Genomic DNA, 16741 nt, shown 5'->3' on the forward strand with positions numbered 1-16741 from the left:
GGATTGGGAGCAGCCCTGAAGAGAAGGACCTGGGGGTGGTGGTTGACAAGAAGCTCAACATGAGCCAGCAGTGTGTGCTTGCAGCCCAGAAAGCCAACCGTATCCTGGCTGCATCAAAAGCAGTGTGGCCAGCAGGACTGGGGAGGTGATTGTCCCCCTCTGCTCTGCTCTTGTGAGACCCCACCAGGAGCGCTGCATTCAGCTCTGGGGCCCCCAGCACAAGAAGGACATGGACGTATTAGAAGAAGGCCAGAGGTGGGCCATTAGGATGCTCAGAGGACTGGAGCACCTCTCCAATGGAGACAGGCTGAGGGAGTTGGGGTTGCTCAGCCTGGAGAAGAGAAGGCTCAGGGCAGACCTTATAGCGGCCTTCCAGTACCTAAAGGGGCCTATGGGAAAGCTGAGGAGGGACTTTTTGTCAGGGGTTGTAGTGATAGGACAAGGTTTAATGGCTTAAATCTTATCAAATGTCTTAAATCTAATCAAATTTAAATCTACCATCTTTTATGGTAGAGTTAGATTAATATACGGAAGACATTCTTTACTCTGCAGGTGGTAAGGCACTGGAACAAATGCAAGAGAGGGGATTCCCAACAGCAAGTTTGGAAATAACTGATTTTTCACAGTTGTTCTCCACTGTTACATTAACAGTGCTCGCTACTGGTAGTCTACTTCCTTGTAAAAGATGGGAAGATTGCAGAGGAAGACAGTGGCAGGCTAAGTGTGGCAAGTAGAGGCTTCTGGTGGACTCAGAGCCCTGACTTTAGCACTCAAGAGTCTACAGCCTGATCTTGAGGAAAGTGCTTCAGTGGCAAGTATTGAAATGTTCAGAAAACACCATCCTTGAAATGGATATTGTCAAGGTTATGGGACCCATGTGTAAGACAAAAGGATTTACTAGGTGTAGAAGAGCATAGTTTGTGTAAGATCCCACCTGCATTTGCTGCTTGATCCTTTTGTCTGCTAGAACAAATCTTTCAGATACAAATAAGGACCACGTAAAGCCGTCTGTAAATCTGTGGCCAACACTTGAGTTTGACATGATCTATTTCAAAGTGCCTTGATACTCATTTCATGCCTTCATCCTCTTAAATATTCTGTAGTTGTGGGGCTTTCTTATCAATGCCAGCTAAAACTCAAGTCTCGTTGTAAAGTTTTTATCACTCGGCTGTGTATATTAACACAAAATGTGGCCCCATGACTTCTGCATACAGCAAACAAAGTATTAACCATATGACACTTAAGTAGTCCTCCAGAAATCAGATGTTTACATTTTATTTCATACTTATCTATACAGTAGAAGCTCATATTTAATATTTCTATCATCTTTATTTCCTACTGGAAGAAGGAAAAAATCTGGTAACACTTAAAAAAAGAAAATTCTAAAACAAAAAAGGGAGCTTAAAGAGGGTCTCATTAGATTTAATTTTACCTTTTCCAGCTGTAAGATGGCATCTGTCTAATTTAGCCACCCTAAATCCAAAGTGGTCAATTTTATTCATAGCTTACTTGGCAGGCTATCAACATTTTCATTTATGTCAAACCCCATTTCACTATGGCAGTACTCCAAGGGATCTTCAATACCAAAGACCACTTATATATGCTGTGTTCCTGTAGCACCTTAGTTTAGTCTTAAGGCAAACAAGATCTGTATATCAATAACTGTGCTTTCTTTACGTGCAAGACTCATTCTACTTTCAATCTGGCAGTAGTTTCCCTGCAAGGTCTGGCAGTGACTACTGGAGAGTCTGCCAAAAAAAAAAAAATCCCATCATCCGTATTTCAGTTGTGAAGTTTATGACAAGAACGACCACCAGCACCTTGCAAAGATCCCAGGACCCCAGTGCTTGGCTGTCAGCAAGATAATGCTTCCAGTGAAATCCCTTCTCTTGTATTCTCTTACATCCAAGATCACTCAGAAAGCCTTGGGCTAACTCTTTTATAGTTTTAATAGGGGTAAAGACAGCTCTGCTCTGCCTTTTGTACCTTCTTAACTCTGCGTAAGGGAGACCATCCTGGTGTAGCACCAGGCTCTGAGACACTGGAGGGAAGATGGGTATGGGGTTTATTCCCTCAGCCAATTAAATCTCCAGTCTTTTCTTCATTCCTATCCCATGTCCACTGGAACAGTGACACGAGGATAGCTAAGGAATCTGCAGAAGTTGGCAAGATATCCATAATCATGTTGAGGACAAGGTAAAAGGACAGACTTTTTACAGACACTGTAAATTTTCTGTGTTATGGTACTTGAAACGGTGAGGTATTTCTCCACAGTAAGGTCTGCCAAGTGCAAGTTCTTTGATCTTCTGGAGTCCTTGTATTTCACGTTCACTGCCAGTCATTACAGATGTGATGCAGCTGTTATGAGGAAGTCATGTAGCTGTGATACAGAAATGATGCCGATTTTTAGGACTCAATTTCAGGGCTCAATTTTAGGGCCAGTTCTCTTTAATGCTTTTGTAAATGATCATGAGACAGGAGTCAAATGCACACTAAGGAATTTTGCTGATGATAATAAATTAGGAGGAGCTGCTGAATTCCTTGAGGGTAAAGAGGTCTTGCAGAGAGATCTTCATAGATTAGAGGGCTGAGCAATCACCAATAGTAAGAAATTTTACAAGAGGAAGTGCTGGATTCTATACCAGAGACAGGATAATCCTGGCTATACTTACAGACTGGGGGATGATAAACTGGAAAGCAACCTCACGGAAAGGGATCTGAGAATTTTGGTCAATTGTGAAATGAATATGAGCCAGCAGTGTGCCCTGGCAGCCAAAAGGGCCAACTGTACCTTGGGATGCATCAGGCACAGCACTATTAGCTGGTCAAGGGAGAGGGATTGTCCTGCTCTGCTCTGCTCTGGTGTGGCCTCACCTCGAGTACTGTGTGCAGCTTTGGGCACCACAATATAAAAACATATGGGACATAAAACTGTTCCAGAGTCTCCAAAGAGCAACAAAGATGGGGAAGGATCTAGAGGAGAAGATGTATGTGGAGCGGGTGAGGCCCCTTGGTTTGTTCAGCCTAGAGCAGAGGAGGCTGAGGGGAGGCCTCATGGCGGCCTGCAGCTCCCTCACGAAGGGAGTGGAGGGGCAGGCACTGAGCTCTGCTCTCTGAGGACAGCGACAGAACCCGAGGAAATGGCATGGAGCTGGGACAGGGGAGGGCCAGGCTGGGTGTTAGGAAAAGGCTTTTCCTAACTGACAGCATTGTCAGGCACTGAAACAGGCTGCCCAGGGAAGTGGTTATGGTCCCAGGCCTACTGGAGTTCAAGAAGCATTTAGACAATGCTCTCAGACATATCGTTTAATTTTTATGTAGTCCTATATGGAGCCAGGAGGTGATCCTTGTAGGTCCCACCCAACTGAGGATATTTTATGATTCTATGCATGTCAGCAGCTCTCTACTGCAAGGCTGAATGATCCTATTGAGCAACATAACTTCTTTTCCAGAGGAGTGAAAGCAAGACAGTCCAGAAAAGAGAGCAAGATAGAGGCAACTCCAGCTCAGTTGTACTAGTCACTCAACTTTTTTTTTGTCATAAGATAGTAAGCGCACATGTGTATGGACGTTATTGCTCATTTGTCTGCTCTTCAATTTTCTTAATGCACATCAGTCCCTGCAACTGGTAAACTATCAGTTTTCTTGGATTAACATGGATGAGAACCATAAGAACCATTGTTGTGGTTTAACCCGGCTGGCAGCTAAACACCACACAGCCGTTCGCTCACCCTCCCCCCTCCCTCTCTGGGATGGGGGAGAGAAACGGGAAAGTGAAGCCTGTGAGTTGAGATAAAGACAGTTTATTAAGACAGGAAAATAATAATAACAATAATAATAATAATAGTGATAATGGTAATAGTATTAACAATAATAATGTGTAAGAAAACAAGTGATGCACAATGCAATTGCTCACCACCCGCTGACCGATGCCCAGCCTATTCCCGAGCAGCCGGCCCCCCCACCCCGGCCAGCCACCCCTATATATTGTTTAGCATGACGTCAGATGGTATGGAATACCCCTTTGGCCAGTTTGGGTCAGCTGTCCTGGGTCTGTCCCCTCCCAGCTCCTGCTGCACCCCCAGCCTGCTCGCTGGCAGGACAGAGCAAGAAGCCGAAAAGTCCTTGGCCTGGTGTAAACACTGCTCTGCAACAATTAAAACATCAGCATGTTATCAGCGCTCTTCTCATCCTAATCCAAAACATAGCACCCTACCAGCTACTATGAGCTACTTAACTCTGTCCTAACTGGAACCAGGACAGATATCCACCCCTTATTCCATACCATTTATGTCATGCTCAGGTTACACTCTGTCCAATACATTCTAATTAATCACCATTTTCATCTATGATATATAGCAATCATGGTAGTGATGACATACATTATTATATAATAATTAACATACTACAATTCAACTCATGGGCTATTCTCACCCAGTATCAAATCCCCTTGAGGTACACACCGGACCTCCCCATTCTTTTGCATTACCCACCAAGTGCATCCAGGTCCCTGAGCAAAAGCAATTCCACGAATGGGTTTGCCTTTTCCTGAGGCAGGAGTAGCCCAGACTGTTTTACCCAGCATGTTTCTTACGTGCACTACAGGAACTTTATCCCCTTCTACAGTGCGTAACAGGTTTGATTGGGCAGGTCCAGCTCGGTTGGCAGATCCCCTGGTATTGACTAACCAGGTGGCCTTTGCCAAATGTGTATCCCAATTTTTGAATGTCCCAGCACCCATTGCTTTCAGTGTAGTCTTCAACAGTCCATTGTATCGTTCAACTTTTCCAGAGGCTGGTGCATGATAGGGGATGTGATACACCCACTCAATACCATGTTCTTTGGCCCAAGTGTCTATAAGGTTGTTTCGGAAATGAGTCCCGTTGTCTGACTCAATTCTCTCTGGGGTGCCATGTCGCCATAAGACTTGCTTTTCAAGGCCCAGGATAGTGTTCCGGGCGGTGGCATGGGGCACAGGATATGTTTCCAGCCATCCGGTGGTTGCTTCCACCATTGTAAGTACATGGCGCTTGCCGTTGCGGGTTTGAGGGAGTGTGATGTAATCAATCTGCCAGGCCTCTCCATATTTATATTTCAGCCATCGTCCTCCATACCAAAGAGGTTTTGACCGTTTGGCTTGCTTGATTGCAGCACATGTTTCACAGTCATGAATAACCTGTGCTATAGTGTCCATGGTCAGGTCCACCCCTCGATCACGAGCCCATCTGTAGGTTGCATCTCTACCTTGATGGCCTGAGGTGTCATGGGCCCATCGGGCTATAAATAATTCACCTTTATGTTGCCAGTCCAGGTCCACCTGAGCCACTTCAATCTTAGCAGCCTGATCCACCTGCTGGTTGTTTTGGTGTTCTTCAGTAGCCCGATTCTTGGGCACATGAGCATCTACATGGCGTACCTTTACAACCAGGTTCTCTACCCGGGCAGCAATATCTTGCCACAATGCCGCAGCCCAGATGGGCTTGCCCCTGCGCTGCCAGTTGTTCTGCTTCCATTGCTGTAACCACCCCCACAGGGCATTTGCTACCATCCATGAATCAGTATAGAGATAGAGAACTGGCCACTTTTCTCGTTCAGCAATATCTAAAGCCAGCTGAATGGCTTTTACTTCTGCAAACTGACTCGATTCACCTTCTCCCTCAGCAGCTTCTGCAACTCGTCATGTAGGACTCCATACAGCAGCTTTCCATCTCCGATGCTTTCCCACAATACGACAGGACCCGTCAGTGAACAAGGCATATTTCTTCTCATTTTCTGGTAGCTTGTTGTACAGGGGGGCTTCTTCAGCACGAACCACCTCCTCCTCTGGTGATATCCCAAAGTATTTGCCTTCTGGCCAGTCCATAATCACCTCCAAGATTCCTGGGCGACTGGGGTTTCCTATTCGAGCCCGCTGAGTAATCAGTGCAACCCACTTGCTCCATGTAGCATCAGTTGCATGATGCGTAGAGGGGACCCTTCCTTTGAACATCCAGCCTAGTACCGGCAGTCGGGGTGCCAGGAGGAGCTGCGCTTCAGTACCGACCACTTCCGAAGCAGATCGAACTCCTTCATATGCTGCCAATATCTCCTTTTCAGTTGGAGTATAGCGGGCTTCAGATCCTCTGTATCCCCGACTCCAAAACCCCAGGGGTCGACCTCGAGTTTCCCCAGGTTCTTTCTGCCAGAGGCTCCAGGTGGGACCATTCTCTCCGGCTGCGGTGTAGAGCACATTCTTTACATCTGGTCCTGTTCGGACTGGCCCGAGGGCTACTGCATGAACTATTTCCTGCTTAATTTGTTCAAAGGCTTGTCGTTGCTCAGGGCCCCATTCAAAAGCATTCTTCTTACGGGTTACTTGGTAGAGCGGGTTTACAATCAGACTGTAATTTGGAATATGCATTCTCCAAAACCCCACGACACCTAGGAAAGTTTGTGTTTCTTTTTTGCTAGTTGGTGGAGACATAGCTGTTATTTTGTTGATCACATCCATTGGGATTTGACGGCGTCCATCTTGCCATTTTATTCCTAAAAACTGGATCTCTCGTGCAGGTCCTTTAACTTTATTCTGTTTTATGGCAAAACCAGCCTTCAGAAGGATTTGGACTATTTTCTTCCCTTTCTCGAAAACTTCTTCTGCAGTGTCACCCCACACAATGATGTCATCGATGTACTGCAGGTGTTCAGGAGCTTCCCCCTGCTCCAGCGCAGACTGGATCAGTCCATGGCAAATGGTAGGGCTGTGTTTCCACCCCTGGGGCAGCCGATTCCAAGTATATTGGACTCCCCTCCAAGTGAAAGCAAACTGTGGCCTGCACTGTGCTGCTAGAGGGATGGAGAAAAATGCATTAGCGATATCAATTGTGGCATACCACTTGGCTGCCTTTGATTCCAGTTCATACTGGAGTTCTAGCATGTCCGGCACTGCAGCACTCAGTGGTGGCGTGACTTCGTTCAGGCCACGATAGTCCACTGTTAGTCTCCACTCACCATTAGACTTTCGCACTGGCCATATGGGACTATTAAAAGGTGAATGAGTCTTGCTGATCACTCCTTGGCTCTCCAGTTGACGAATTAGCTTATGGATGGGACTCAGGGAGTCTCGGTTGGTGCGATATTGCCGCCGGTGCACAGTTGTGGTAGCGATCGGCACTTGCTGTTCTTCAACCCTCAGCAACCCCACAACAGAAGGGTCCTCTGAGAGACCAGGCAAGGTAGACAACTGTTTAATGTCCTCTGTCTCCAAAGCAGCTATGCCAAAAGCCCAGCGGAACCCTTTTGGGTCCTTGAAATATCCTCTTCTAAGATAGTCTATGCCAAGGATGCACGGAGCATCTGGGCCAGTCACAATACGGTGCTTTTGCCACTCATTACCGGTTAGACTCACTTCAGCCTCCAATACAGTTAACTGCTGGGATCCCCCCGTCACACCATAAATACAGATGGGCTCTGGCCCTTTATAGCTTGATGGCATTAGAGTACATTGTGCACCGGTGTCTACCAAAGCCTTATACTTCTGTGCGTCTGACGTGCCAGGCCATCGAATCCACACAGTCCAATAAACTCGATTGTCCCTTTCCTCCCCCTGGCTGGAGGCAGGGCCCCTCTAGTCCTGGTCAGAATCTTCATTTCTGTGTTTAAAGGACTGCCTGCTGGAAGTTGGAGCAGCAAACCTTTCAGAGAACTCCTTTTTCCCAATTGTTTTCCTTTGCAATTCACGTACCCGTGCCTCTAGGGTCGCAGTAGATTTTCCATCCCATTTTCTCATGTCCTCTCCATGGTCACGTAGGTAAAACCACAGGGTGGCGCGGTGTGTGTGCCCACCATATTGTCTTCCTTGCATAGATGAACGTTTACCCCTAATAGCTGAGACACTGGTTTGTACAGGTGGGGAGGAAAATAAACTCTCTTTAAGTTGGTGGATCTCTTCAGAAAGTTTCTCCAAGGTATTCTCTTTTAGCTGGTGGACACTGGTTCGTTCAGGTGAAGGGGAAGATAATCTTTCTTCAAGTTGGTGGATCTTTTCAGAAAGTTTCTCCAAAGCATTCTCTTTTAGCTGGTGGACACTGGTTCGTTCAGGTGGAGGGGAAGATAAATTCTCTTTAAGTTGGTGGACCTCTTCAGAGAGTTTCTCCACAGCTGAGACACAGGCCTTTAGGGAAGAGGAGAGATTTCCTTCGTACTGCCGGAGTATTTTAGTCACTTCATTCACTGTGGGATTCTCCTCCGTTTTCCAGGCTAGCATTGCCAATGAGCTGGCATATGATGATGGGGCACTCTGTACAAACTTCCGCCACATGGGTAGTGTACACCGGACTGCATCTGGATCTGCGGATGTTTGTGCGTCGTCTAGGTCCTTATAAATTACTTCCCGTACGGCCAATTCCCTCAGGTACTGAATTCCCTTCTCCATGGTGGTCCATTTGCTTGGTAAACATACAAGTTCTTCCTTGAAGAGATACCTTTCCTTCACAGCTGACAGGAGACGCCTCCAGAGGCTGCGAGATTGTGCTCCATCTCCAATTGCTTTGTCAATGCATGCGTCCCTAGCAAGGGATCCCAGCCGCCTGGCTTCCTTGCCCTCCAATTCCACATAATTGGCTCCCGTGTCCCAGCACCGGAGCAGCCAGGTGACAAGCTGCTCGCCTATACAGCGACCAAAATCTTTTCGCACATCTCGTAGCTCACGCTGGTATAGAGTCCGGGTAATTACTGTTGATTTTTCGACATCCTCATCCTCATCTTCAGTCTTCTGCACCTTTGATGGCCGGTGTAGAGTCCGGGTAGTTACTGTTGATTTTCCGACATCCTCATCCTCATCTTCAGTCTCCTGCACCTTTGATGGCTGGTATGGAGTCCGGGTAGTTACTGTTGATTTTTCGCCATCCTCATCCTCATCTTCAGTCTCCTGCACCTTTGATGGCCCAGCCTCGTCTTCACTACGCCCAGACTTAGCAGAAGACTGTCTGCGTTTTAAACGACCTGAGCCTCTATACCATTTTTTCACCTTGTCTACAGGGGCAACTTGCACTGCTACAGCTCGTTTCTCTGACCCAGCCACAGGGTCTGCCACAGGGGTTGGAATACCCTCTGCGGGGTCAACTTGCACTGCTACAGCTCGTTTCTCTGACCCAGACGCAGGGTCTGCCACAGGGGTTGGAATACCCTCTGCGGGGTCAACTTGCACTGCTACAGCTCGTTTCTCTGACCCAGACGCAGGGTCTGCCACAGGGGTTGGAATACCCTCTGCGGGGTCAACTTGCACTGCTACAGCTCGTTTCTCTGACCCAGCCACAGGAGTGGGAGCAGCTGCACGAGCTGGGGCAGCTGCAGGAGCTGGAGCGGCTGCAGGGGCTGGAGCTGGAGTGGCTGCAGGAGCCGGAACGGCTGCAGGAGCTGGAGCTGGAGCGGCTGCAGGAGCTGGAGCTGGAGTGGCTGCAGGGGCTGGAGCGGCTGCAGGAGCTGGAGCGGCTGCAGGAGCTGGAGCTGGAGTGGCTGCAGGGGCTGGAGCGGCTGCAGGAGCTGGAGCTGGAGTGGCTGCAGGGGCTGGAGCTGGAGCGGCTGCTGGAGCCGGAACGGCTGCAGGAGCTGGAGCGGCTGCAGGAGCTGGAACTGGAACGGCTGCAGGAGCTGGAGCTGGAGTAGCTGCAGGAGCTGGAACTGGAGCGGCTGCAGGAGCTGGAGCGGGAGTAGCTGCAGGAGCTGGAACTGGAGCGGCTGCAGGAGCTGGAGCTAGGTTGCTAGTAGCATCAATTGCAGCTCGATAGGCACAAGCCAGACCCCAGCACGCTACAGTGATTTGTGTCACTTTGGAACTGCCAGAGTCATGACACCTTTTTTTCAAGCATTCTGCCAGCTTTTTAGGATTTTGCAGTTGTTCAGGGGTGAATGTCCAAAACACTGGAGGTGACCACTGCTCTAGAAACCTGCCCATATCCTCCCACACTCCCTGCCACTCGCAACTATCCCGCCTCAAGACAGATCTCCGGATGAGATTCCTAAGTAGTTGTTTAACCCTCCACAAAATCTGAAGCGCGTTCAGGAGACATAACAACAAGAGCAGGCTGGTCTGAGTATCCCAAGGATATTCAACATCTCGGAGAACCACCGTAACTAACTCGGGGGATAAGAGGGTGGTGGTGAAGGAGAAAGGGAGAGTGAACAGGTAGGGAAACATGTCTTCCCCTGTCCCCTTCACAGATTGGCTCCCTAACGAAAACAGGCAATAGGTGTAATTGCTAATAGTTTCCGAGATATGGGTTCCAAAGCATAGAGTCGATGTCAGTGCTGAGTACAAATACCAGGTTAAAGTCATGACCAGATATCTCATCATTTCATAAGCCATTGCTACACCGCACAGTACCATAACAATCTTAAACCAGGGCCCGGAAAGGATAAACAGTGCAACAGGGAGCACATACAGAAAGTAACGCACCATAAAACTCAATTTGGAATACAGGTACAGCAGACTGGAGATTAAGGCAATCAACATCGTGACTAGCAACTATTAAGCAGGTCCAATACTTATACCAATTTTAGTTTAACACACTCTGGTCAGATTTGTCGATATCTCAACCCTTCGGGCCCCACGTTGGGCGCCAAAAGGACTGTTGTGGTTTAACCCGGCTGGCAGCTAAACACCACACAGCCGTTCGCTCACCCTCCCCCCTCCCTCTCTGGGATGGGGGAGAGAAACGGGAAAGTGAAGCCTGTGAGTTGAGATAAAGACAGTTTATTAAGACAGGAAAATAATAATAACAATAATAATAATAATAGTGATAATGGTAATAGTATTAACAATAATAATGTGTAAGAAAACAAGTGATGCACAATGCAATTGCTCACCACCCGCTGACCGATGCCCAGCCTATTCCCGAGCAGCCGGCCCCCCCACCCCGGCCAGCCACCCCTATATATTGTTTAGCATGACGTCAGATGGTATGGAATACCCCTTTGGCCAGTTTGGGTCAGCTGTCCTGGGTCTGTCCCCTCCCAGCTCCTGCTGCACCCCCAGCCTGCTCGCTGGCAGGACAGAGCAAGAAGCCGAAAAGTCCTTGGCCTGGTGTAAACACTGCTCTGCAACAATTAAAACATCAGCATGTTATCAGCGCTCTTCTCATCCTAATCCAAAACATAGCACCCTACCAGCTACTATGAGCTACTTAACTCTGTCCTAACTGGAACCAGGACAAAGGTCTACCATCATGTTCATGCTGGTACAAAAAGTAAAAATCATCTCTTGACCATGTTCAAAAAAAATTACATATTAATTAACCAGATTGATGTAATTGTCAAGAGGCTTGGCTTTGCTAAAACACCTACCATAGCCATCTGAAATGGAATCTTACAATCTCTCTTCAGTGATATTCAAGTACAGGGTTCATTTAATTAATTAAGCAATTAGAGCACAGTACATTTCCTTCAGATTAACAGCAACTTGAGAAAGCTGATAGAATTTTTACCTTGGGCCATTAACCCCAGCAGCACTTAGCCATCTTTTACTGGAAATGCTGTGTAAGAAACTTCTTTTTAAACATTAAAAGCTTTTTTTTTTTTTCTTTTTTTTTTTGTGCAAAACCACAATTTGGTTTAGAACTTCAAAGCTTCTTATTTGAGCATGCCCATGTTACCCATTAAGTATTCCTCAGAGTACAAAACTGGTCCAGAGACTTCACTGCCTTCTCTTTATCAAAGTTGAATTAGTGACATTATGTATCTGCTGCATGGATGATTGCTTGGTTACAGCTGAAACAAGGATGCTGATGGGATGTCTTCTGTTGTCATCTCCTTGCAGACAACCTTGATGGATGCTTCTCAGGGTTGACAATGCTCAGGGTGGCCCAGCAACCATGGTCTCCACTTCTTCAGCCCCCCTTGCACACAGCCCAAGCAGAGAGGAACTCCAATGCACAGTGATGACTCTCAATTATTTCTTTCCCTGAAAAGCACTGATAGCACTTTTAGAGAGAGGAAAGAAGGCTGCAGCAAGGTTGCTCAAGCCCAGCAGCTCCCAAAGCTAGCTGACTTTCTCCCTTCTCATGGGTACAGCTTTGATATTTTTTTTGTTTTCTTTTGTTTTGGTTCATTGTTTGGCCTCCTTTACAGCAGGCCTCGCAATCTGGGGCCAGAGAGCTGCCGGAGTGAGGATGGCCCATTATGATATCTCCTACGGGTGGCTGCTGGCGTCTCCAAGCGATGGACTGTGATGTCTGTGTGCAATGGATTGTGACTGCGTGGCCCTCACTGCTTATACACAGGCGAAGAGGCCCACCCCGCTGGCTAGAGCCCGCACTCCGGCTGAGCGTTTACGTGAGGTCTGGAGTGAGGAGCAAGGTTGGCCTTGGTGCTGGTGTCGTGCCCTGGGAGTTGCTGCAGCAGCTCTCAGTGCCCTTCCCAGAGCCATCAGAGCTTCTCCTGCGGCCCTGCCTCGTTCGCGCCGTCGGGAGACCCAAGAGGAGCGCTCGCAGCAGCAGAGGTGAGCACTGCAGGGACACCTCCCCCTGGGCAGCTGGAAGGGTTTCCTCCCTGAGGGAGCTGCACAGCTCTTCCAGCAGCCCCCACATCAGCCAATGACCATGGCCTTTTCTCTGCCTTTTGCAGGGTGACACCTGCTGCTGCAGCGCCAGTGAGGAGGAGCAGCCCCTCATCCCCTGCTCCACCCAGCCCACTGCCGCAGCTGGAGAGCATGGCCACGGTGCTGGACAGTCGCTGCCCCATTTGCCTTGACACCTGGGACAACGCCAGCTGTGTGATGCCATGTCTCCACCAGTTTTGCTTCCGATGCATCCAGCAGTGGGTGGACAACAAGCCCGAGTGCCCCCTCTGCAAGAGGAGAGTCAGCTCCATCATGCACTCGGTGCGGGCCGATGACAGCTTCGAGGAGCTCATCATCCCACCACCTGCAGAGGCACCGCTCATCGCCCAGCAGGCAGAGAGAGTTCCCGGCCGCCCAGCCACACACAGACTCCGTCGCCCAGCAGCCTCCCGACCACAGGCTGCAGAACCGGTGCCTACAGCTCCTGTGGGCGGCCTCCACCCCTGCATCTGGGCCTCCCTCTTCCGCCTGCACCCAGAGATGCTGCAGCCCCTGCTGCCCTGGCTGTGCCAGGAGCTGGGACAACTCTTGGGGGCTGATGGCAGGGAAGCCTCTGCAGCGCTGAACTTGGTCATCTCCAGCCTGTGCTTCCTTGGCCTCGACCAGGAGGCCCTGACCCTGCTCATACGCACCTCCCTGCAAAGCCACGCACGCAGCTTTGTGCAGCGTCTCATTGCCATCACCGTGCAGCGATGCAGCAGGGAGGCCCACCGCCTGCTGGGCCTGGGGAGCTCCCGTGCTGCTGGGGAACAGGAGGGCAACCCCGCAGCAGCCCCAGGCCCTGCAGCCTCCCCAGCAGGGACTCCTGCCCACAGCCCAGAGCCCTCCGGCAGCCCCAGTGGAACCAACGCGGAGGACCTCCCAGGCACCTCCACTGCTGCCCTTCAAGGGGGTCCCGGCCACCCCCCATCCAGCCTGGTTCCTGTCCCCAGGAACCAAGAAGAGCCCCAGGAGGAGCCACCGGAGGCTGTTGCGGGACCCTCCACAGCACAGCAGAGCAGGGACCATCCACAAAGGGGGCCCCGGCGAGCCCCGAAGAGGAGGGCCCCCACCTCCCAGGCCTCTGCACCGCCGTCCAAGAAGAGGCCACCCCGCCGGCAACACTAGGCCAGTGCCCCAGGAGCTGGCAGAAACAGGGCCCGGCCAGCAGACGGGGCACACACCGGCACCTAGGAGCACTGGAAGGCCCTCAGGAAACAAATGTAGCAAACACAGGAAATAAAGCCAATGAAGCTACGTGAAAAGTCTCCGTGTTGCTCACAACGTATTTGGTGTCGCCATCCCCACCCCTGCTGCCATCTCCTCCTCTTCTTGCTGCTGTGCCCACCACTTCCTCGCGTGCCCGCAGTGAGGTCTGGTGGGATTGGGGCGCGGCGATGCCACGCTTTGCCAGGAGGGCTGGGGTGTTTTTCTCAGCACTTCCTTCCCCAGGTGCCCGGCACCACTGCTGTGCTCCCCCTGAAAGCGCGTGCTCTGCCGCTGCTCCCAGGGAGAGGTTTGGTGCCAGGGAGTGCCCAGGCCAGCCCGTGCCCATGCCCATCGCCCCAGGCCTGGCCTCCTGCTCAGCGCCCCCTGTGCCCCTGCGCCTCGGGGCTCTGCCCTCCTGCCAGCCTGCCCTGCTGGGCACGGCCTGGCCATGGTGGCGCCCAGATCCCCGGTGCACAGAGTCACGGCCTGGTGCTGCTGCTGGCTGCAGGAAGCCAGGCTGTGCCCTGCCCTGATGAGCAAGAGAACATTGTCTGTGCCATAGCCTCCTGGTCAGCACAGAAGTTGCTGGGGCTGCTACAGCCAGCAAAAGCTCTCCTCCAGGCAGCCAGGACGCATCCCAGCAGCCTGGAGCAGCCTCAGCTCTGAAGCTATGCAATCAGTACATAGCCATGGGCTGCTATCCAACGTTGGTAGTGCAATACTGTTGGTCAGGGGCATGGAGCCAGAAGGTAAGGGGAGGCTCAGGTTAAAGGAGGAACAGAGGCAGCAGTCCCTCTTTTTTCCTTTCCCTGGTAAAAGTTAAGAATGCTTTGCACCCAGCACTTTCTCAGGTGCTCTGATTTAAGCAGAGGTTTGTATTGGAATCACCCCCAGCCTGGTGTGATCTCAGTATGTTACGAGCACTGCAGGGAGGTCTTTTTGGAGCCCTAGTATGGATGCAACAGTTTCCCAATGCCTGTCAACCCATAGAAATTGCACTGACATCAGCCCATGCTGTTTTTGCTGTCTTCTCATCTCCACATTGTCTTTCCATGGAGGGTCGGGGGGTGTGCTTTTCTGCGAAGAAACCTGTTGTTTGTTTCTGTCTTTGGTTTTCAAAATCAATGCCTGCAGCCATAAAGGACATCACAGGGGGGTTGTTCTGGCATAGCAGTGGAAAAGCTGCACAGTTCACAGCCAGCAAGAAGACCAGGAGGCTCCCATTAGTAGTCTAGGTCTAATTATTTAAAAACAGAAGAATAAAAAGGATTGAAGACTACAGATAAAGTCATCAGCTCTACTAATAATACTGAGGGATGGGATGTTAATGTTGATAGTTTCTACTTGCTTTTATTAGGATCTCGTTGATGTCATTTATATAATTTGCTCATATGCTTTTATTTCTCGCCCTTTTCTCATTAATATACAACTCTGTTTTACCTCTGAATATACTGCATGTTTCTTCTGCATATGCCAGGTACTATTCCTCTGTTACCTTTGTTCCACCCTGAAAGCGTGTTTTTCCCAGCTCCAGGCCTGTATCTCTGCTGCCGGGATCTGGGAAGATGTTTCTAGCTTTGAGGTTCAGAAGATCATAAAAACCTGAAGATGCACATGTATTTGCATGTGTAAGTAGCTGTGACCCACTTCATCTCAGTGAAACCTAGGGATGTATACTTCTAAGGAATTTGGATAAGCTTCCAATTACGTTCCCCTATAAAATATCACACTTTTCCCTTCTGCTTTGATATTTCACAGCAGACATCATTAGGCAAGAACTTCTGATTACAGTTTTTATTGTACGATTCCAGTTGAGTATCATCCTGCATGCAGTCAACACATCTTCTCTATCAACACTTCCAGCTTGAATCTAAGCTTTTAATGCCCATGTATTGATAGGAGAATAACCTTCATTTTTTAGGACTGAAGTTAAATTGGATTATCATTCATGCTACTTTGTGACATTTTTGCACATTTTCCAGCATGCTGCATGTCTCAGGAGCCTGAGTTGTGTTTGCTATACAGTACCATCTCTGCTTGTGCAACATGACCATGCACACTGACAAGGTAATATACCTCACCTGAGTATAACAGTATTGCACTGCCAATACATGTTCCAGGCCTTTATACTGCAAATTTGCAGTGCATTCTTTCAGCTCTGGCATCCTAGATGCTGTGCCTAGAGGGCTGCTGTCTAGAGGGAGCTATTGTCTGTCTCTTCCCTTTGCCAGTACCGGTCCTGTTTGGATGGCTTGGCTCATTGGTACAGGTGCTCCCCCAACATACATTATTCAAGAGAGTTTTTTAAAGTTAGTCATCATTCTGAATTTCACGTGCAAGAGTGGTTTGAGCATTCTTCCACTTAAACATCATAAGTATTTTTTACAGCTATCAGTTTGCAAGATCAGAGCATAAGCAATGTCTGTATGCATATCTTGGAAATAAAGTCCCTGAACAAACAAGAAAGAACCAAGGAGAAGTGTTACATGTTACCTGAGCTGCTCAGAATGAAGGACCAGCTTTTGCCATGCAGACATCATGTGCTTCAATTTTTACAATGCTGTGCAGAAAAAACTTGGTATCTACTGCAGATTGCAACAGAGTGAATGCATCCCCCCTCCCATCCTCATCACCACCACACACACCATGTGGAGTTGCTATTGATTAGAAATGTCATCTTCATTCCTTAAGGTAATTTAATCCGTGTGTAGTTTTGTTCTAGATTTGCTTTCAAAATTATTTAGGCATGAATGCTTTAAAACATGTCTACATAATCCAGAAATGGTCAGTTTAACATTCAGATTTTTAGGAATATGAACTAATTATTTTCTTCATACAGCAGATTTCTGACAGTATGGCAGGTCTTTCAAATGAAGTATTAAAGAGGACTGCATTGTAGTTAACTAACACTTGTTTTGTCAAGTGCGTCCCTTTTTGTACACAGTTAGCTTTGTCAAAAGA

General features: G+C 49.0%; 1 protein-coding gene across 1 annotated transcript; it reads left to right on the forward strand.

Annotated features, from left to right (window-relative positions):
* The first annotated feature begins 11782 nt into the window (after window positions 1–11782).
* On the forward strand, window positions 11783–16032 carry LOC136786340 (E3 ubiquitin-protein ligase Topors-like). The gene is made up of 2 exons (XM_066988276.1): window positions 11783–12472; window positions 12598–16032. The coding sequence occupies exons 1-2, from the start codon at window positions 12216–12218 to the stop codon at window positions 13697–13699; spliced, it is 1359 nt and encodes a 452-aa protein (XP_066844377.1). The 5' UTR covers window positions 11783–12215; the 3' UTR covers window positions 13700–16032.
* Window positions 16033–16741: the final 709 nt, after the last annotated feature.

This window comes from Anser cygnoides, chromosome Z (genome assembly GCF_040182565.1).
Source record: "Anser cygnoides isolate HZ-2024a breed goose chromosome Z, Taihu_goose_T2T_genome, whole genome shotgun sequence".
Classification (NCBI taxonomy): domain Eukaryota; kingdom Metazoa; phylum Chordata; class Aves; order Anseriformes; family Anatidae; genus Anser; species Anser cygnoides.